Raw genomic sequence first — 21,775 nt, 5'->3', positions numbered from 1 at the left:
AAAGAAGGAGCAATCCTGGCAAGCAGTGAAGGAAACTTTGTAATTTTTCAACCTGGGCCCTATTTTCACATATTTTTGGGTCTAAAAATGTTCTACAGTCATTTTCTACAGAAACTGAAACTGTAATTTTCTGTCGGTAACTGTTATTACAGAAACAGTCATTTTCTACAGTTTCTTTAAAGTTATTGATAGAAAGAGACATAGAGGCCTATCTCCGTAGGGCACTTACAATAACATTACGAGCCTGTCAGTGGTGAAAACAAGCGGTTTACTCTGATGTGGATGCTTTCCCCAGAGGGTTGTAAAGCCGTTTTGAAGTTGCTGGTTATAGCGTTCTAACTCAATACTGGACTGATTTCGATCGTGTTTGTCCCTATTAAAAATGTGGACATAAAAAGATGGGAAGATAGGGCCCAAGTTAAATAATCCCGAAGTTTCCTTTTCATTTTATGTTGATTCAAGAATTCTATGCCAATCATGAATAATGGACAGAAATGTGCCACAAACTGCACAATTCTCATAACACACACACACACACACACACACACACACACACATACATACACATACACATACACGTACACACACACGCACACACTCCCATTGCCATCCACTTCTTATTCACAGAGAAAACATGGCTGTCTGTTAGCTGCAGCCTGTTAGCCAAGCTTGCCAAACACATGTCAACTCCTCAGGCGCTTTCTTCAGCCTGTTTACACACACACACAGCAACCTAAACCTTTGTGATTGATAGCATGTCATTCAGGAGGACCAGGCTTAGGCCGTTTAGAGAATGGATGGCACGCTTGAAGCGGCTCTTGGCCTCACTGGTTTGTTCCACCCCAAGAATGTTACAAAAGATACTCCATAGATCCCCCACCCCACCCCACCCCACCATCATATCATTCAGCCATCAGTCAAAGCCAGCAGTCTGGTCCATGGAAACCAGACCGAACAAATTGTAGTGGCCTGCCGTGAAACTTCCTACAAGCCATGTTTGTGTGTGTGTGTGTGTGTGTGTGTGTGTGTGTGTGTGTGTGTGCGATGAGCAAAGAGTATTAGGTTTACAATTATGTATTTGCCAGAACATTTTTATGCACTGATTTACGTGGGAGGACTGAAGGAATTTTTGAAATACACTGGTTTGATCAAATTGAAGTGTGTGTGAGTGTGTGTGTGTGAGAGAGGAGTGTGTGTGTGTGTGTGTGTGTATGTGAGTGTTTGCGTGTTTGCGCACATGTGGCCGCAATCCTGTGTGTGTGTGTGTGAGATAATAATAAACCCACATACTTAGTGTTTGCCAACCCTGACTGAACGCACACGACCTGCTGGAATGACAAATCTGAGATAGCTGGCTTGAGGCACCTCCATGCCCTTGCCAACCCAGCCAAATGACAGCAATCTCGTGGGCACCTCAGAGTACACAGCTCCACGTGAAACGCCACACTTGGCAGGACAACGCCCAACCATTCCCATCAGCTTACTGGTACTCGCACACTTCTTCAGGAAAGCAGGGATATAATTATAAACCATGAAGATCCAATATTGTTGTTTTACGGTATCTGTTCAGAATCCGATCGCCATGTGAGAACCAGCAAGAGACTGGTAGGGAACAGACCACCTGCTATGGGCCAGCGGAGATCTTTAAAAGGACTGATTTATAGAAGCTCGGCAGCTTGGCTCACAATCTGATTTATCATCTGATGGGCCTTTTAAGATTATCTAGAGGTCTGGCAGACAGTGAAGCCAAGAATGTTTTCCCCCCCTACTCTCCTTTTTTATTATTTGGAAATCCATTTATTAAAACATAAATAGACTGCTCTTGAAATATGAGATTTTAAACGACATCAGAAGCAACTTCAAAGGTATTCATCTACATTACAACTGATTAGTGCCCAGTGTTGATCTCGGGATGACAGGCTCCTCCGCTGCCAGAGCCTGCTGGCTTTGATTACCTATCTACCACATTTGAGCCAAAAGCAGGACGGGTATCTCTACAGCATACTATCCGAGGGAGATAGATCTCTCTCTTGCTTGCAGCCCGAGAGTGAGACTGATCTCTTTACAGTAGGAGCTCAGAGAGTGAGACACATCTCTGCAGTGTGGCACAGTGAAAGACAGACACATCTCTGCAGTATGGCACAGTGAAAGACAGACAGACACATCTCTGCAGTGTGGCACAGTGAAAGACAGACAGACACATCTCTGCAGTATGGCACAGTGAAAGACAGACACATCTCTGCAGTGTGGCACAGTGAAAGACAGACACATCTGTGCAGTATGGCACAGTGAAAGACAGACAGACACATCTCTGCAGTGTGGCACAGTGAAAGACAGACACATCTGTGCAGTGTGGCACAGTGAAAGACAGACAGACACATCTCTGCAGTGTGGCACAGTGAAAGACAGACAGACACATCTCTGCAGTGTGGCACAGTGAAAGACAGACAGACACATCTCTGCAGTGTGGCACAGTGAAAGACAGACACATCTCTGCAGTGTGGCACAGTGAAAGACAGACACATCTGTGCAGTGTGGCACAGTGAAAGACAGACAGACACATCTCTGCAGTGTGGCACAGTGAAAGACAGACAGACACATCTCTGCAGTGTGGCACAGTGAAAGACAGACAGACACATCTCTGCTGTGTGGCACAGTGAAAGACAGACACATCTCTGCAGTGTGGCACAGTGAAAGACAGACAGACACATCTCTGCAGTGTGGCACAGTGAAAGACAGACACATCTCACATCTCTGCAGTGTGGCACAGTGAAAGACAGACAGACACATCTCTGCAGTGTGGCACAGTGAAAGACAGACACATCTCACATCTCTGCAGTGTGGCACAGTGAAAGACAGACAGACACATCTCTGCAGTATGGCACAGTGAAAGACAGACACATCTCTGCAGTGTGGTACAGTGAAAGACAGACAGACACATCTCTGCAGTGTGGTACAGTGAAAGACAGACAGACACATCTCTGCAGTGTGGTACAGTGAAAGACAGACAGACACATCTCTGCAGTGTGGCACAGTGAAAGACAGACACATCTCTGCAGTGTGGCACAGTGAAAGACAGACACATCTGTGCAGTGTGGCACAGTGAAAGACAGACAGACACATCTCTGCAATGTGGCACAGTGAAAGACAGACACATCTCTGCAGTGTGGCACAGTGAAAGACAGACAGACACATCTCTGCAGTGTGGCACAGTGAAAGACAGACAGACACATCTCTGCAGTGTGGCACAGTGAAAGACAGACAGACACATCTCTGCTGTGTGGCACAGTGAAAGACAGACACATCTCTGCAGTGTGGCACAGTGAAAGACAGACAGACACATCTCTGCAGTGTGGCACAGTGAAAGACAGACACATCTCACATCTCTGCAGTGTGGCACAGTGAAAGACAGACAGACACATCTCTGCAGTGTGGCACAGTGAAAGACAGACACATCTCTGCAGTGTGGCACAGTGAAAGACAGACAGACACATCTCTGCAGTATGGCACAGTGAAAGACAGACACATCTCTTCGAAAGCGACAAGCACCCTTTCAGTATACTCGTATTCATGAAATGTACTAATGAGACGAATGACAAATGGTGTATTTATGCAGTATGCTTTAAACAGCAAAGTATCCAACACTGGGAACTCAGACTACTACTCCATACACTCCCAAAGACATTGTAAGGAAATGTACATGTCTACCCCTCTGATCTGTAATTTGTAATTTCATTAAAGATCAGTGATCCAGCCTTTATATGGAACTAAAGACTCAGCAGTGTGGCACTGTCTGAAGTGGCAGATAAACAGTGATGTGACGGCATGGAAACAGTAGTAGGAGAGGACAAATGGTTTCAGTGGGTCAACTACTAAACCACACCACCTCTGCCATATAGGGGATGTGGATTGTCAGCATACCGACATGGACACTTGGAAATGTAAATACAGGAGGGCATGGCGTGTGCTGGTGACCCTCTAAACCGATCTATAAAAAGCTCCTGATTCATTCCATTGCCACAACACTTTCTGTGCACCAGACCAGCAGATTCACGGTTCCAAAAATGTGCGCATACGCTTAGAGCTACCTCTAAAATGTTTTCAAGGTAGAAATACCAATGACTGATGCCAGCTTCTGTTTAATTTCACAGGGATTTGTCCTTATCCCAAACATTTGCTTTGCCAACACTGACTGCATCATTGGCAATAGTCATGCCAAAACAGCCCCCTCTTAATTGAATATTGGTTGTCATCTGCAGCAGTAGCAAAGACATTAAGCAGTCGCACAGGTACAAGTGACAGCATACGCGATTGGCCGGCGTGAGCAGTGACGGCTCGCCTGATTGGCTGACTTGCCTGTCTGACTGAGCTGGGAGGTGCTGCGGCTGCGGCGGGACGGCAGGCCCACGATGGCGACCACGCGGGCACTCAGGCTGGAGCGCCGCTTTTTGCCGCTGCCGCCGCCCAGCGTGCCCAGCGCCGTGTCCGACTGGCTGCCGTCCGTGCGCTCCATGGAGTAGATCTCGCCGCTCACGCTCGTGCTCTTCAGCATGCTCCGGCCCGACGGGCGCATCTGACGACTGCAGAGAAAAAGAGAGCGGGGGGGGGGGGTTAGACCATCAGTAGTACAGGGGAACCCAGTTATCATCCATATGACACCAACTCTCCTGAAAGTTTATACATGAATTCAGAAATATTCTGAAAAAAACAGATGATGCCCACTAGCCCACTAGTTATGCCACTTCAGCGCCCAAATCAACATCTATGACATCTACCCACCGGAGGGTTTTTTCTCCAAGATCCAAAACACTAAACAGATAATGCACACCAGTGGTGCCGCTGACAGATTTATAACAGAGTGCACAGACATTTTGATTTATCATTTACAACAAGAGAGGTGCAGGCTTTGACAAGAAACATATCACCCGTGTACACTGGCTTTTCATTCTCTATTCGTGCACTGAGAGCATTGGGATTCTCACACACTGCTTGACGGACCAGAGGTGGGACTGGAAATCGTATTGGTACTGTTGAACCTTTGTTACGTGATTTGTAGAGTTTCTGGTAAAAGATTAAAAGGGGTGCTCCATATCCATATCACCATAACAATGTGCAGATTTAAACATTACTATGTTTTAATCTCTCGGTGCAAATCCACATCACAACACAAATCTTCAAGGAGATCTTCTCATTCACAAACACATTCGCATTGACACACACATACTATACACAGACACCACATTCTATGCAAATGTCCATTTAAAACTATCCATCATAAATAGGGATTTTGATTTTGAGGAATAGTGTGCCAGCGAGGTCCCAAACAATCCCCCCTTGACCTATTGACCTTTTGGCATTTACCTGAGGTCCCCCTCATCAGAGTGTCTTTCCAGCAGCTCGTCGTCTGTCCCGTTTACTTTCCACGTTATCCTCCTCTCTTTCCTCTCCTCACCCTCACATCCCTCTAAAGACTTAGACCTTCATGATTCCCCCACCACATTAAGGTCATGCACGTGCAAGTTGACATAGTACGGAGATATCGATCAAAAGAATGGTATGAAGAACAGCATGCAGGCAGTAAAGATAAAAAAAAAAACACAAATGTGAGAACAAAGCAGAAAAGTAATAAAACACATAAAGACAAATGATGCGGGCAAACATGCATCGCCTCTTTTAACTGCAAATGTGTGCTAGGATCTAAATGCAAATCTGCAGAGATGAAAATAAAACAAAAAGACAAACAAACTGAAGAACTTAACTGCAGTTGCATAAAGGAAGTAGAAAAGGAAACGCTGAATAAGGCCAATAACACTGACCAGCTGCTGTTATAACAAATAATGCACAGCTGCCGTTATAACAAATAATGCACAGCTGCCGTCTGACCTGAGTCTCCCCCGGGGCCGTTCTGACTGGATGGACATGTAGCTGGTGCTACTGATCCGAGAGGCACTGCTGGCTCGAGAGATGGCTGACACATCGCTGACATCACTGTCCGAGGACTTGTGGGATACATTTTCACAGCTCTTTCGCTGATCTTTGTAAAGCTGCAGAGGAGGAAGATGGAAGAGATCACACTTGGAACTAAAGAACATGATCCAAGCATGTATGTTTGGTTGGTATACAACTACAACAAGTACATCTTTCAACTCTCAACTAAGTTAAGGTAACTAAATCATTGCAGTGGTAGAACCATAGTTCTTTTCATAAAACAGGATCATGTCGAGAGCACTCGGACAGACCCTACACCTGAGACCAATCCCAGTAAAGTTCATACATAAACATGTGAATGTGAGGGAAAGTGAGGGTAAAATGAGGAGGTCTACAGAAAATACCATTTCTTGATATATATTCTGATTATGATAATTGATCAGACAGAAGTGAGGGTTTCAGGATTCATGAGTTATTTCACCTCTCTCTCACTGCTCACCTCTCGTTTACTCTTCAGCGCCCTCTCCAGGTCCTGGCTAGCACTGGAGGGGCCTGGCGTTCTGTAGGAATGTACTTTCATCGAGCGAGCTCGCTCCTCTGCTGCAAGGGCTGTAAGGGAAACGAGAGCACGTATGTTGCAGCTCACACCTTGGCTCTTACACCAGCATCGCTGACTTTGTTTCCTAAACTGGACCATTTTTTTATGGTGCAATGTACCAATGTAATTGTAATGGGATTCTTTTTTCACTTTTTTATTTACTATAAAAATTCAAAACTCCCTTCAAACTGATAAAATGGCACACCCAGGCTATACATATTGAAAAAGAACTCCTTGGGTGTGCCATTTTGTCAGTTTGATGGCAGTTTTGAATTTTTATTCATCTAAATTAGCACCCCATCCCACCTTGCGCCTGCATCTGAAAGATTATTTTGTTTGTCAGCACAGAGGGAATGCTGAGATGTAAAGATAAAAAAACAGGGTTCTTTGCAGAATGCTTCATTTTTACAGAAATGTTGTGAAGAACTGCATAGTTTTAGGGAAAACTATTTGAAAACTATTCAGCCAAACAGTTCTGGCCCTTATAATGTCAAACCTTTATCTTAAATAACTCACTGTGGACATACTTATTTTTCTGAGAGTAAGGAAGAGTGGCTGCACAAACCTTCCTCTACACTGCTAATTTTGGCGGGAACCTGCGGTAGCTGCCTGCCCCTGCGCGTGGCCGTTGCAGTCCCTGTGGATGAGGTGTACGCGGGGTTACCGTGTGGATGTGTCCTAGTGGGGGCAAAGAGGCAGAGAGGGCCAAAAGAGGGAGAAGAGAGGAGAGGAGGAATAGCGATATTAGCAAATGCTTCACATTAAATTATGTAACGCTCCTGTTCAATTATTTTTCTTAACATGGTGCGTAAGGCAGTGACCACACAGGGTTGTGAGAATACTTCAGTGACGATACAGTTGCGCAAAAAAGCACACACAAGCAAAATGAGAGTGAGAATCAAGGAGGAGTGAGACCACAGAAGATCACTGTGTGTACATCTTCTAAAGCAATAAGGATGTGGTTAGACACAGAAGCAGGAGAGTGGAGAGAGACACAGCGAGTGACCCAGCACGCCAAAAGCACAGGGGGAGTCAGCAGGAAAAATACTGTAGACACTCAGAAGCTTGGAGACGACTGCAAAAGGAGGTTTGTGAGGACTTCAAAAAATACTAACACAGAACATACACGTACAGAACATAAGTGTAGTACACACAGACAAGAGAGAGAACGGTGGGGTCGGAGGATAGACAGGGAGCAGACAGCACCAAGCACATGGACGACATGGGACACAAAAAGTGTCGAGGAGGACAAAGTGGTGACAGATATCTCTCAACCCAGCACCGGGTCAGCACCTGTCCAGTTGGGGTGAGCCTGGGGTGGACCCCCCATGGATCACCTTACCCAGAGGAGGCAGGGAGACCCCCTTCCTTCGAGAGCCCCTTAAGATAGAGGTGGGCCGTATTCTGAGGGGCCAGACAGTGAGAGTGACATAAAGAACAGAGGAGAACAAAAAAAAGGACAAGAAAGGAAAAGAAAACAAGCGTGACTAAAGAAGAAGAAGAATGTAGACTCGCATTTGAAAAACTTAAATGAATACAATGAGACAAAGCATGAAGAAATAATGAGGAGATGAATGAGTGATAATAATGTAAAAATGAAAGGGTCCCAGGAGACACCCATGATGGACACCAAAACAATTATATTCATGGTGGTATGTTGGTGTTGGCATATTTATCATTCATTTTTAAACATTTGATCAAATATATTGTAGCATGAAGGGGGGTTCCCAGAATGCCTTGGGTGAGAGACTGCCATTCGTGACTTGTTATCGTTCTCCTCAAGACGATTAGTGTGCTATGCCGATTAATTTCCTGTATTAGTTCAGCGTGTTAGTTTAATGTATCTGTCCACCATCATTATGATTGTCACTGCAAAGTTTTCCCTGCCTCCTGTTTACCCCATTCTGTGAGTGTGACTGTGTTTGTGATGTTGAGCTAATAAATGGCACTCATGAGGCTGTGCAGTGTATTGGAGCTCAGGAGTTGCCTTGAAACCTGAGATCTCTGTCTCGTTGAGCCTCTCTCCACGCTAACTCACCACAATATGGTTAAGCCAATTTATGAAACAGCATTAGAATACTGTCTGCATCTATGTGTTATGTAAGCATTTTCAACATGCATGCACACATTATTATACCACATATATTAATACCATGGAATGCAAAAACTGTAACTAGTCACATAAATACAATTTTTGCTCATGATCATAAAGGACTGATGGCATTTGCAATCTGTCAAAACTATCATATTAACCATAATATTAACAATATCTAGTGCTGAAAAACAAAGCATAGAATAGGTCACATGACTACATAAGATTGTTCTCTTTTCTCAAATATGACCTTTCTTCTGAAAAAGATAGCATTAGGTGGAAGCACGTCTTAGGTAATGGCGAGAGGAGATTTGTATCTGTTCAGGGTAGCTGTGATATTGGAATGTGAATGGTATAGAATGAGAGTGACTCTTTAGGATGAAGACCAGTCTTCAGTGTCCCCTGCAAACACTGGGCCTTCCGTTAGTGAAAGAGTACATGCATTATTAGCGTTGTGATGCATGGCCAGCCCAGGGTGCAGCCACTTGTGCTGTACTCATTCTAAAGTGTCACCATACCTGGATGCGGTGTGATATGGAGGCTCTCCTTACCTGTCACTGTCAGAGATTTTCTTGCCGAGTGTCTGACAGCTAGGTTTGTCCAGAGGTCTTGGTTGTCTACAGCACAGGGTACGAGCAAGGCAAGACAGAAAATACAAAAGAGAGGGATGTTTGAATGACACAAATGGGAGAGAGGCTTCAGATTCAGACTCCTGCCGCTTAAGGCACAAGGGCAACAGGCTATTCTGTGCTCACCATGAGTCTTTGTAAGGGGGGTTCCCGCTTATAGATGTATTACGTAGTCTGCTTCAAAAATGTGTGTGTATTTGTTTACGTGTGTGTCTGTATATATGCATGTACTGTATGTCTGCGTGAGCATATCTGTGTCTCCTGAGAGTGTGCATGTGTATATGCATTAGTGTGTGTGTGTGCATCTGTATGCCTATGCGTGCACCTATATATATGTGTGTGTGTGTGCATATGAAAGTGTGTCCACAAGCTTAGCTCTAGTCTCCTTTTTAACCACTACAGTATGTGTCCTCAGTCAGTCAGCGACTCAGTGGGCTGTGTACCTCCGGAACACCGGCCTGGCACTCAGGTGGTTTACCGTCTCCTGAGTGGGGAATATGGGCTCCAGCATCCAGCTGCTCAGTTCAACCAGGCCAGTGACAGAGGGGAGGTGGGTGGGTGAATGGCAGGACCAGACAGGACAAGAACACAGACACACACATGTGGATGGTTATGGAACATGGAGTGATTTCAGTATGGAGTGATTTCAACATGGAGTTGACACCAAACACTTCTAATCAGTGTGATTTTTGTGACTAAATAATGGAATGAACAACACGTTAACCAGAGTGTATGGAATGAATGACGGGGGTTTGGATGTCATACAGATACATAGACATAAGACTCAAGACACAGTGACTTGACTCTTCAACCACTGGCACTCTTCGTGGAGATTGCTCTATTCTATTAATGTGATATGGTATTAGTATAGTAAGCAAGGAAAGTATAGTAAGGCACATTTTAGTAGGACAGATCTTGAGTGATGATCTACAAAATGAAAGCTGGAGTATCCTCATCAGGAAACCTATTCAGCTCTTCTAGGTAAAACAGTTAACAAGCGGGTTACGGAAATCTGGGAGGATAAGAAGCAGTGCTACTACAGGAAGCAGAAATCCGACACACAGAACTGAAGCCACTGCACGCACACACTGCAGAGGTAGAAAATGTAAAGCCTTGGCACAACACTAAAGAGCGGCGAAAGAGTTGGACACACAACAGAAGTAACAAAGACCTCAAGACTCTGAAGCAAGAGACAGAGTTTACAGGGGCATCTAGAGCACAAGCTACTGAGGGTAAGGGGTCGCTAGCTCATCTACGGGTCACGGGTGGAAAGGGGAAGCAAGGGGCAGCTTTGGCTAACAACCAGTGCCTCCGATGCAGGCTAAGAGGTGAACGCGGGGGGGACTGCGGGAGGATGCAAGAGGGTCAGAGGGCTGCAGGGAGGGGAGGGGAGGGGGTTGGAGTGATACCTGTCATCCTCGGGGGAGGCATGTTGGATTAGTATCCTGGGACTGGAAGGTCTGGAGCGGGGAAGAGACTGGGTGGTCCTGGGTGGAAGAGGGTTGTTTTTGGGTACACCAACAGTGCCCCCCAGAGGGTAGAAGAGAGAGAGACACAGGAGTGAGGGTGAGGGTGAGGGCAGGAGGGAGGAGGACAAGAGGGGTAATAGGCTGCTGAGTGGGACTAAGAGAGTCCAAAGTAAGGGAGCAGTAGGGGCAGTAGGGGGGGGGGTGGCTCAAAGAGTAATCGCGTCTCACGTCCCAGGGCTACACCGAAAGAGACTTTGGGAGTTGTCCACCGCACAACTGATTCTATGCTGTAACTTAATTCAAAATTCAGAGAGCTAATTCAAGATCATTCTGCTGGATTCTATGCTGTAAATCACAACCACAAGTCAAAGACCTTCCAGTCACTATAGAGTAGACACAACATACAGTTTACATACAGTGTGACAATGCATTAATTGTTTTTTTTTGTTAACAAACATGGTGCATCGATCATCATAGTCGCAATGCTGATAAATAAATGGCAACTGGGAGACATTTGGTGTGATCCATTCATGGATAAAATGACAGTGCTACTTGAACACATGAGACACAGGTGACAGGGAGTGCTCTGACTCTAGGGGTGGAGATGGAGGCGGGTCGGGGCTGGGGCTGGCAGTGTGGTGGGTACCGGGGCTGGCAGTGTGGTGGGTACCTTTCTCTCTCTGGCGAGAGGGACTTAGAGTCTGGCCTCAGACAGTTGGCACTAGCACTCCTAACCCTGTTAAGAGATGGCTGCAGATCACTAGGGTTCACAACATGCCCGTCCGACAGAGGTGGAGAGAGGAATGAGCGGGAGGAGGGGAAGGAAAGAAGGATGGAAGGAAGGAAGGAAGGAAGGAAGGAAGGAAGGAAGGAAGGAAGGAAGGAGAAGAGACAAGAGAAATGACAAAAAGAAACAGAAAAGAAAAATCATCAAAAAGAAAAGCAAATCATCATCATGTTAGATAACAACTCAAACTTGGACAGGTTTATCATAACATGGTGGTTAAACCAGAGCAGAGAAATGGCATCCAATGACATGAGATTACTGCCTGGTGTGGTTCATGACTCATGTGTGTGCATTAAACCACTGCAGGTCCACATCATTACATTGGGGAAATGGGGGATGGAAACTCCAGGTTTGGATGGTGTGAAGCCTAACCTCGGATCATGCTCAATAATTTGCCAATGGTTACCATCAGACTGACGCTTTGGGCAAAAGTGTCTGCTAAACTGATGAATGTACATGGTAAACATAAGCCTAGCTATAATGCTAGTATATAGCATCTGTTGTCTGAAGTATTAGTGCACACTCCCCAGTGCATACTGGTTCATAAGGGGTGGGTACTATCTGCTGCCTCATCACTGTGGCACACTGGTTAGCATGCTGTCCTTACCTAATGGTAATCTCGTCTGTAAACCTGAGCACACGGTGAGTAATCGTGCTGTGAGTGGCCGTGACCCCATTCGACCTCAGTCGAGACTTGGTCTTTAAGCATGCAGGGAGCGTTGAGCTGGACTCACATACACACACAAACCCACCCACACACATACACACACACACACACACACACACACACACACACACACACACACACACACAGACACACACACACACATACACACATACACACAAACCCACCCACACACACACACACACAAAGAGAGAAACATGCATGCTGAAGAGTAATCATGCATGCATACATGCAAAAAATACAACAAAAACAAAACATATACATAAACGTGCAAAGGCTAATTTCTACAAAATTAACAAGAACAAATCAATAGTATAGTTTTCTGTGGATTCACACAGTTTTCTATTTTCATTGTAGCTATGCAGCCATCTTCTTTGTAATCAAACGACAGTTATGTAAAGAGGTATTTTCTGGATTTCAATTGTCTTTGTTGTTGCAGGAAGAAGAATATCCACAGAAAAACAACATAGGAATGCAGGGAAAGGGTGACATATTCTACACCACTGGGTCTCTGGAGCTGTTCTGTGATTGGTGTAGAGGAGAATATGCCGTGTGCTTCTTATACTCTGTGTCTGAACTACAGGCGCAGGTCTACTGGACAGTTCTCTTTAAGGCCATCTTCTCCCACATATGGGAGTCTGTCATATGGTAGTTATGAATGCAACCACTGGCATCAGCCATCTAGATACACAGGAACACAGTCCACCACAGTGAAGACACTGGACAAGGAAGTCATTAAGGGAAAACAACCAGGAACTGGTATAAAGTTGAGACAGACATGCCTATGTCTGAAGCTGAACAAATTGATTCACAATGAATGAATGAATAAATGCTAAAATGCTAAACAAATAAACTAATTTGGTTTAATATTTGTATTTGTCATATTTGTCTGTGATGGATAAAAATCACAATCTCTGCCCACTTTTAGCCATCTGGCTAAATATCACAACACGACGAAACAACATTTACACTGACAGACATATGTTTGACCTTTACTGTGACTCGTGGGGAAAAGGTGGAGTACAGGGCACACAAGGGATTGTGGGGGTTTGGGTGTGGTGGAGGTGGGGCTGAGGTATGAAAGGGAGGATCTATCCTAATGAGCACAACAGCAACCTTACCTGTAGAACTCCTTATGGATGCCACTGACTAAGAGAGGCATCTTAGGAGGGAGAGAGCTACTATACTTAGACGAGCTCCTGCTGACGTGAGTATAGTGTGCGTGCATGCAGGACGGAGAAAAAAAAGTGCAGATGAAACAAAAAAAGAAAAGAAAACAGGCAATAACTTTACTTGAAGTGGCCCGCCATGATACAAACATATCAACATACTGTCACGCATGTGTCTTATAAAGATTATTAATACAGTTAAACAAAGCACTGTAGAAAACACTAGACTAGGTCCTCTTAGCTTGTCTGGCTAGTTTTAACAGATACTAAATATCTGCCATATTTGTTATGATAAGTTTACAACATGTGTATGTACTCTGCGTTTAATTATGGACCAGCTTCATGTAAAGTATTCTCAGCAGCGCCATACTAGACTTATACTAGAGTGCAAGGTGGCGTTGAGCGCAGATTCTGACAAATCCTGCCACCGCCTTGACTGAATGCTTCTGTTTGAGTGTGCTCAGGCTACTAGCTCACAGATTCCACAAATAGACTCCTTGGAAAGCAGAGCAGCACAATAACACTGGAGTGAGCTATGGCACTCATGCGCCAGTTGACTAAACTGTTTCCTTTTAGAGATGGCTGGCACCGGCTTTTGGGCAGGGTGTCACAGACGAGTGGAAAGTTACACTCGTCTGAAGTTATGTCTGTCTGTTGGGGACTAGCTGACTGCGTGGACAGAACCCAGGAGGCTGTGGACCGGATCTGAGACAGATCAGCGCCAGAACTGTTCTGGAGTCAGAGAGTCAGTTTACGGACGTGTAGGGGGGGGGGATGGTAAGAATGTGGAAAGAACACGATGTGGTCTGTGTATCATTCACACACATTGAGCCTGACGGAATGCAAGTACAAGACAGCACGTGAATCTAAACAGACGTGCAAGCCTGGGTAAACATCTCAAAATAGCAAAAGATCAACACCTCATCACTTCACTTCATGGATTACGGCATATTTAAAAAATGAGGAGACAGCATAGACCAAGGCAGAGGATGCCAATGGAGGTTTGATTCACGTTGATCAGAAAAAGGCAAATGCACATAGAAAAACTCCTCAGTCGGCCATTTTACCTTGTGGTGTGCAGGCACTCAGCGCTTCTACCACGCATCGAGCTGTGCATCATGATGACCTCACTGCAATTACCATGGTGATGGATGATGTATGAGGAAGTCAACGATGGAAAACCAAACCCAGACCACAGAAAAAAAAAACATGGATACATATGTGAGCTGACTTGTGTTGGAAACACTTCTCCAACTATTCATATTAAAAGAGAAACTCAACAAAATGTCCCCAGAATAACATAAAGAATCACTATAACCATGTTTCTTGAACAAACAAAAAAAAATAAACCATGAAGCATTAAATTCATAGAGAGGGGCTTTCTCTCCAAGGCTTACAATCCATAACGTCGCCATCTATAATACCATTCTGGGTAAAAATTCAATTAATGTAAAAATCAATGTCAACTACATCATGGAGTAACATCCTTGCATTCTCTCCCTGGGGTGTGTTAACAGCTTAGAATGAACTAGAAACAGATGGGGTTTAAGAACCTCTATGTCTATGACAGTACATCCATTAACAGGCCACCAGTGTAGCAACAACCCTGGTCTTTCTGTACTCGAGTGCTTTCTGTGCTTACAAAGGGAAGGAGAAAAGAAGATGAAAACAATGAAAAAAAAGGAGAAGTTAAGATTCCTTAAGTTTCTTTCTGCACCCACTGTAAGACAACACATCAGGGTAAAACATATAGAAAGTTGGGCATTCTGCTTAGAAGCTTGCTCGCGGGCCAGGAGAGTGTGGAATACTGTATAGATTATACCTTTCATCTACATATTCTCTCTCCTGATGACAACGGTTGTGGTCCTGGTAACGGGTTGGGGATCGTGATCGACGGCCATGATGACCCTCATCCAAGCTCCTGAGGAGCGAGAGAGAGAGAGAGCGAGAGAGCGAGAGAGAGAGAGCGAGAGAGAGTGTGAGTGTGAGTGTGAGTGTATGTGTTGGTGTGTATACTTGCCTGTGTGTATCAGTTAGCATAAATGGGTATGTCAACATAGCTGTGCATGCATATACTGTATGTGCACCTGTATGTGTATGCATCTATGTGTACCTATGTTTGTACGTGCCTGTGTGCATGATTGTGCATCAGTGTGTGAGTGCATGCCTTTAAGTCTGTATGTTTTTTTTTGTGTGTGTATGTATGAGTGTGTGTGTGTGTGTGTGTGTACAGTATGTATATGTAAATACGTGTGTGTGTGTATCAGTGTGTCCCACCTCTGCGTTGGGACGTTAGGGGGCCGCGAGCGAGCTCTGCTCTGGTCCTCTCGGCGAGGCGACACGGAGCGTGAGCGGTGGTGGAGGGAGCAGGCGGCGTCCGGGACCTCCAGATTGGCAGACGACCTGTCCCTTTCTCGTCCTCTCTCCACGTCTCTGTCCCTTTCTCTCTCTCGATCCCGCGAGCGGTTCTCTTCAGCTACAACATACATCAAGTACACATTTGTAAAAACACAGGAGCAGAGTGAGAGAGAGGAGAGACAAGAGAGAGAGAGAGAGAGAGAGAGAGAGAGAGAGAGAGAGAGAGACAGCGGGTGAGAAAGAGAAAAGAGACAGAGAGAGGCGAAGAGAAATAGAAGCAAGATAGAATATCAATCAATTTCATTGTTTAATTAAAAGTAATAAAACACATATCCAAACCTATGCCCAGGTTAATGTCACAACGCTCCATATTCACACTGAACCGTGTCATGCTGTTGGACGTGTGTAAAGTATATGTTTCCATTTCTACACCATTGCCAGACTAACCATGCAAGCTAGACTACGAGTCATGAAGATACCAGCTCTCTTCTTTTTTTTCAAAGTATCAAAGTATCCCTGATCTCTCATGTCAGAACCATTTCAGGAAAGCACAGAAAGACTGATCGCCTCCAAAGTAATGGGCAAATAGTAACTTGTGGTCTGACGGCATATCAAATACTATTGTCCCAGCCTACAGGGACAGTAACTGCAACAGTAGGCTCAAATTATTCTCATGACACTTCACAATGTGGAGATGTTGTTGAATGAAATGCTTTTTTACAGGTGCCTTCAGGTTTCTTGTGTAGGTTTGTATTTCTGTTATCAGCTGAGGTCAGAGACTGGACACACAGCTGACTGAAACCAGCTGATTTTTTTTAGGGAAAAAAGAGAAACGAGAGCTGAGCATCTTCTCCTGTTCAGTTCATTAGTCTACCATGCAAAAGAAAGAAAGAGAAAAGGTTGAAGAAAAATAGACAAAGGGAGAAAAAAGAAAAGAAAAAAGGATTGCATCAGAAAGAGCACTTTCATCTCCCCATCTCTTTCCCTCTTTCTCTTTCTGTCTGTCTCCTGTCATGCACAGAAGCTGTCACTGCACATGTCCAGCTGTGTGCATGGTGAGAGTAGGGCCCTATACTCTCTAGTAGTGAACAGGGACTGGCAGAACACAAGGCTTAAGGCGTGAATCCTCAGTAGCTCAAAGGGATCACTGGCTTTAAATAGGGACAGCTTGAGCACTCAACCCTGAAAGCACACGTGCAAGGGAGAGATACTTCACTGGGATGAATTCAATTCAATTTTTGACGTGAAGATGAACGCCTCTGGTTGGCTTGCGTTTACCTGTTACTACCAGCTGAAAAAGCAGTGTTCTCTAAACTGTTTGCTTCAGCCTGTGCGTCTGTAACAAGCACTGTTAAATATGTTTGCCGTTTCTAGCTAAAGCTAGTTGCACTTAATGGTATTTTAATTCTCATTTTCCAGCTAATCTTACCTCGAGATCTTATCACACAGGTACACAATCAGAAAACATTTCTATTTCCATTGAAGTGCACATGCATGACCTCACTATCTAATTAACTGAGATAGTCTAATCTTCTTGAATTTCATGTATGACTGAGTATAGCTATTGGTGGCCTGAAACTCCCACAGAAAATGAACAGTCAGCGCTTGACTGTGTGTGTGGATGGCAGGGTGTGATGTAGAGGACAGAAATGGCCTCTGTGTTGGTGGTTTGCTCCTCACGAATCTGAAGTCACCACTGAGGATTCATGCCACTGTCTCCACGACAACAGGGGAGACCTTTATGAGTGCTGAAGCCTGGCTGCCGTGTCATCCCCCCCCCCCAACACACACACACAACCCTCCCTTGGGATAGACGTCTACAAGTGTGAAGCACAGACGCATCGTCACGGTAACTGTTGCCATGCCCCCCACCCACCTGTGGCCACTACGCCAATACCATCATCATAATCTGTTTCTGTGATGCGTTGAGATCCTGCGTTGTGATGGATAAACAACACAGACATACACACAGAGAGAGACACACACAGACATACATATACCGTCAACACACAGCACACACATATATATAGGGTGAGTGGACCCATTGGAGATTATGAGGACAGCATATACATTTAAACACATTTAGACACAAACAAATGAAAAGTCCCAACCCACCCCTACCCACCCATGCATAGACACACAATAAGTCATTTGAGTCATGAAATACTAGGAAATACTAGGAAAATAGTACACTGGTGAAAGCCTTTTTTGATCTCTACATTACGAGGATGGATTTCACTACAATACATCCTTACTAGTAACTAGTGAGGCACCAGTGGTACACATTTGCTTTGAAATAAATGGAAGATGCAGAATCTTATTCTCTCTCTTTGTCCCTCTCTCGCCACACACACACTTACGTTGCAGCCGCTTCCCGGGCGTGTCTGCGTGCGGGTGTCTCCGATGGAGGTATGGCGAGGGGTTGGGCAGGGGGATGGAGGACACGTCGTGTGTCTGCAGCTTGTACCAGTGAGGCTTGTCGTCCAGCAGGGCAGTCTCCAGCTCAATCAGCATCTGCAGCAACACGTCATGCGCCAGTCACTTCACACGGAACCTATCGCAGCTTATTACCAGTAAAGCCTTTGACTCGTATCCCTCAGTACAATGCAAGAGGAGGGAAAACACCAAACAGTGACACACACGCACGCATGCACGCACACGCACACACACACACACACACACACACACACACACACACACACACACACACATACACACACACACACACACGCACACACACACATACACACACACTGACATACCTTCACTACTATGCTAGGTCAGGGTGTATGAAATGCAATATTAAATTGAATTAGTGATTCATTTCCAAACAGCACGTTGGAAGTATATTAAAACGCTGGGATTTACTTGTCCACAGTATAGAGTCTATAGCATATTCAGTCATGTGATCACAGCCAAGCAGAACCTTATAGGGGGCTGCTGCGGTCCAGACAGAACGTTGCACAACACGACGAGTGTGCCGCCACTAAAGTGCAGCCTAGTGTGCCACCTCTGAACCCTGCCCGGGTCGTCCATAACTCCAGTGGCGTGTGTTTGTTTGACACGGGGCTGGCTCTGGAGGGCTCTCTACATACGCCGTGGCCTGACCTAAAACAGGGCACCTGTGTTTATACTCTTAAAAATAACACCGGGCATGAGTGTGCGTGCCTCAGAGAGCGGAGCGGAGTGGCAGCGGAGACTGGGCGAGGGGGTGGAGGTGCTGGGGCGAGGGGGTGGGGGTGGAGGTGGTGGGGTGGGGGTGGTGTTTGTGGCTATGAGAGAGTTCTGGACAGGGTGGGTTTTAGTCACAAATGTAGATTCAGATGTAGATTACTGGGTGTGGTGGATGAGGTGGGATACTATATGGTTAGAGTGAGCTGTGTAGTCTGATGTGTGTAATGTTTATATATTTTTAATGAGATTAACGATATGTTTTTTTCACAAGCAGGTTTAGAAGGTTCTTATGAGAGCATAGGGCTACCCATACGTACCAGTACATGTTGTACAAGTGCAAGCACACACACTCACACACACACACACACACACACACACACACGCACACACACACACGCACACACAGATGTTGGATCCAGCGTGTAGCACTCCCAGTCACCTACAGCAGAGAGGACAGAGAGAAAACACACACACGAACACACGCACACACACGCACACAAGCACACACGCGCACACACACACACACACACACACCTCTCCCATGAAGTCGCTCTCCTCCTCCTGTACTCTAGGTTGGTCCCATATGGTGATCTCCAGCATGCGTTCTCTGAATTCGCGCCGGTGCACGTGAGAGTACAGGAACGTCTGGTTCCACTTGGGCTCCAGACTCTTCTTCACCGTTTTCGTTCTCCTCTTACTCTTATCACTGGAACAGAGGCCAGCACACATTATTATAAATAATCATTAAACATACTGTACATTATTATAAATAATCATTACACATACTGTGCATTATTACAAATAATCATTACACATACTGTACATTATTATGAATAATCATTACACATACTGGACATAAATGCAATAATGATTGTGACTATGGCATGCTAGACAGACCTATGTGTCCAGTGATAAATAGGCAAGTTTTTACAGCTATTTAGTCTCACAGTTAAAGACATGATCAATAATGATAATGTTCAATAATCATATTATTATAATACAATATATTTTCATACGCATACAGAAAACATACACACATTCCTATTCATACTAAAACAGACATTCATGCATCCAAGAACCAGATAGAGTTGATGCAATGGGTGCTTTAAGTCACATTAGGCTGAAGGAAATGTTGAAAGAAAGCTTGTGTACCTGCGATCAGGCAGGAAGTACATTTTGACGTAGGGGTTCCTGGGGCGGCCATCTTGCCTGGCCGGCAGATCGATGGCCTGGAGAACGTTAACTATCAGCTGGTGTCCAACTTTATCGTACCACATTTTCACCTGTGGAGAAGAGAGCAGTCCAGGGTCTTTCATCACAGCACACAGCCATCAAACAGCCACACCATCCCACTTGCAGCTTCATCCAAATAGGAGCATATTTATTCAAGCATCAGTTTTCGTAGATGTTATGGTGCTTTCAGTGTAGGACAAGCACTGACTCCATCGATGCCATCATCTTGCTGTTTGTACATTAAACCTCTATTTGAATTTGATCCTATACGTGATAGGTGTAGTGATAGTAAGCTGGCAAAAGTTGCATTAAGATTTAGAAAAGCGACTTGGGACTCTGTTTCTGGTTTAGTCTTTACTTGTAGTAATCTCATTTACAATAGTTTTATCCATGATTTATGACTGATTTGGCAATTTGGAAGGGAACTGAATTTCGCTATGGAAAGAATATTAGGATAGAAATCTCTCCCAATGACATTATTTCAGCGCTCAGAAGCAGGGACTGATAACAAGGCAGTAGGCTAGCAAAGTGCATCTAATCCATATCACATCAAAACATATTCTATCCTGTCGGACCCTTGTGTACTGTGAGGAACGGTATATATCAGGGTCTGCCAGTGCCATACAGTGATGTGAGTGACGTACTGAGAGTTGCCCGGGCAGGGTCTGGGGGGCGTCTCGCAGACCTCCAGGGCTGGACGGGGAGAGGATGGAGATGACCGGCCTCTCCATCTTCTGGGACTCAAAGGAGCTTGAACCTGCTGGAGCGTGTGGAAGAACAGCAGGAAATGCGGTCAGTATCCCAGCAGACAGGAGAGTATCCCAGAGAGAGAGAGAGAGAGAGAGAGAGAGAGAGAGAGAAACTGACTAACACAGGACCTGGTCTTCCTCTACACAATATATGTTCCTGGGGGCTGAACTGGTAGAGCATACAGGGAGCACACATGCTTCTTAAAATGTATCACTATACAATACTGTGAGTTGCTTCAGATAAACATGTCTGCTAGCTTAATAACCAAATGTGCAGAATACATGAAGACTTACAGTGACTCATAGAGAATACAAATCATATTGTCATATTTCTCTTTCTATTGGATATTGCGTACAGCATACCAGTACATACTAATTCATACCATTCATTAAACAGAGTACGTGTAGCATAGTCTGATTTTATCAATATCAGATTATCAGATTGATCAGATATTAATATGTCAATTGTCTGTGTCATAAACAGTACATTACGAATAGTGATCACAAGTGTGGACAATAGTGCACATATTTTTTTGAGTAGGTCAAATTTCAATGAAATGTGTGGAAATGTGTTTGGTTTGTTATGTGTTATTGTGAGAGAGACCCTGTGGGTCGCAGCACAGTGCCGGAGATGATGCTTACTAGATTCTAATGGAGGATGGGATGTTTCTGGGATTCTTGGTATGTCACTGAAAACAAAGAGGAAAAACAGTGAGTTGCACTGCGTAGTTCTTAGTGAAGTTTTTCAGAAAAGTAAACACACACACACACGCACGCACGCACACACGCAGGCACACACACTCACACACATGCCTACCCCAGCACCCACTTAGATATACAAGGTATATAAAGGGTGTGTATAGTAGGTTTGAAGTCAGGAAAAGTGGCGAATGGGATTTGCATC

At 44.9% G+C, this 21,775-nt stretch overlaps 1 protein-coding gene across 1 annotated transcript in view; it reads right to left on the bottom strand.

The window, feature by feature from the left end:
* Nucleotides 1-21,775, bottom strand: part of LOC105911540 (regulating synaptic membrane exocytosis protein 2) — a 36,619-nt gene that overhangs the window by 6,345 nt on the left and 8,499 nt on the right. The window contains exons 7-20 of the mRNA XM_031578698.2: nt 21,514-21,560; nt 20,767-20,882; nt 20,042-20,172; nt 19,424-19,595; nt 18,076-18,229; nt 17,592-17,648; nt 15,635-15,833; nt 15,180-15,278; nt 9,170-9,235; nt 7,092-7,204; nt 6,428-6,537; nt 5,884-6,044; nt 5,362-5,478; nt 4,357-4,580 (exon numbers count right to left, since the gene is read on the bottom strand). Coding sequence (XP_031434558.1) covers nt 4,357-4,580; nt 5,362-5,478; nt 5,884-6,044; nt 6,428-6,537; nt 7,092-7,204; nt 9,170-9,235; nt 15,180-15,278; nt 15,635-15,833; nt 17,592-17,648; nt 18,076-18,229; nt 19,424-19,595; nt 20,042-20,172; nt 20,767-20,882; nt 21,514-21,560 — 1,766 coding nt within the window. The remainder of the gene's footprint in view (nt 1-4,356; nt 4,581-5,361; nt 5,479-5,883; nt 6,045-6,427; nt 6,538-7,091; nt 7,205-9,169; nt 9,236-15,179; nt 15,279-15,634; nt 15,834-17,591; nt 17,649-18,075; nt 18,230-19,423; nt 19,596-20,041; nt 20,173-20,766; nt 20,883-21,513; nt 21,561-21,775) is intronic.

The sequence above is a fragment of the Clupea harengus genome, chromosome 13, assembly GCF_900700415.2.
Source record: "Clupea harengus chromosome 13, Ch_v2.0.2, whole genome shotgun sequence".
NCBI classification, from domain to species: Eukaryota; Metazoa; Chordata; class Actinopteri; order Clupeiformes; family Clupeidae; genus Clupea; species Clupea harengus.
The sequence above is the reverse complement of the archived record's forward strand: the minus strand, read 5'-3'. Positions and strand labels throughout refer to the sequence as shown.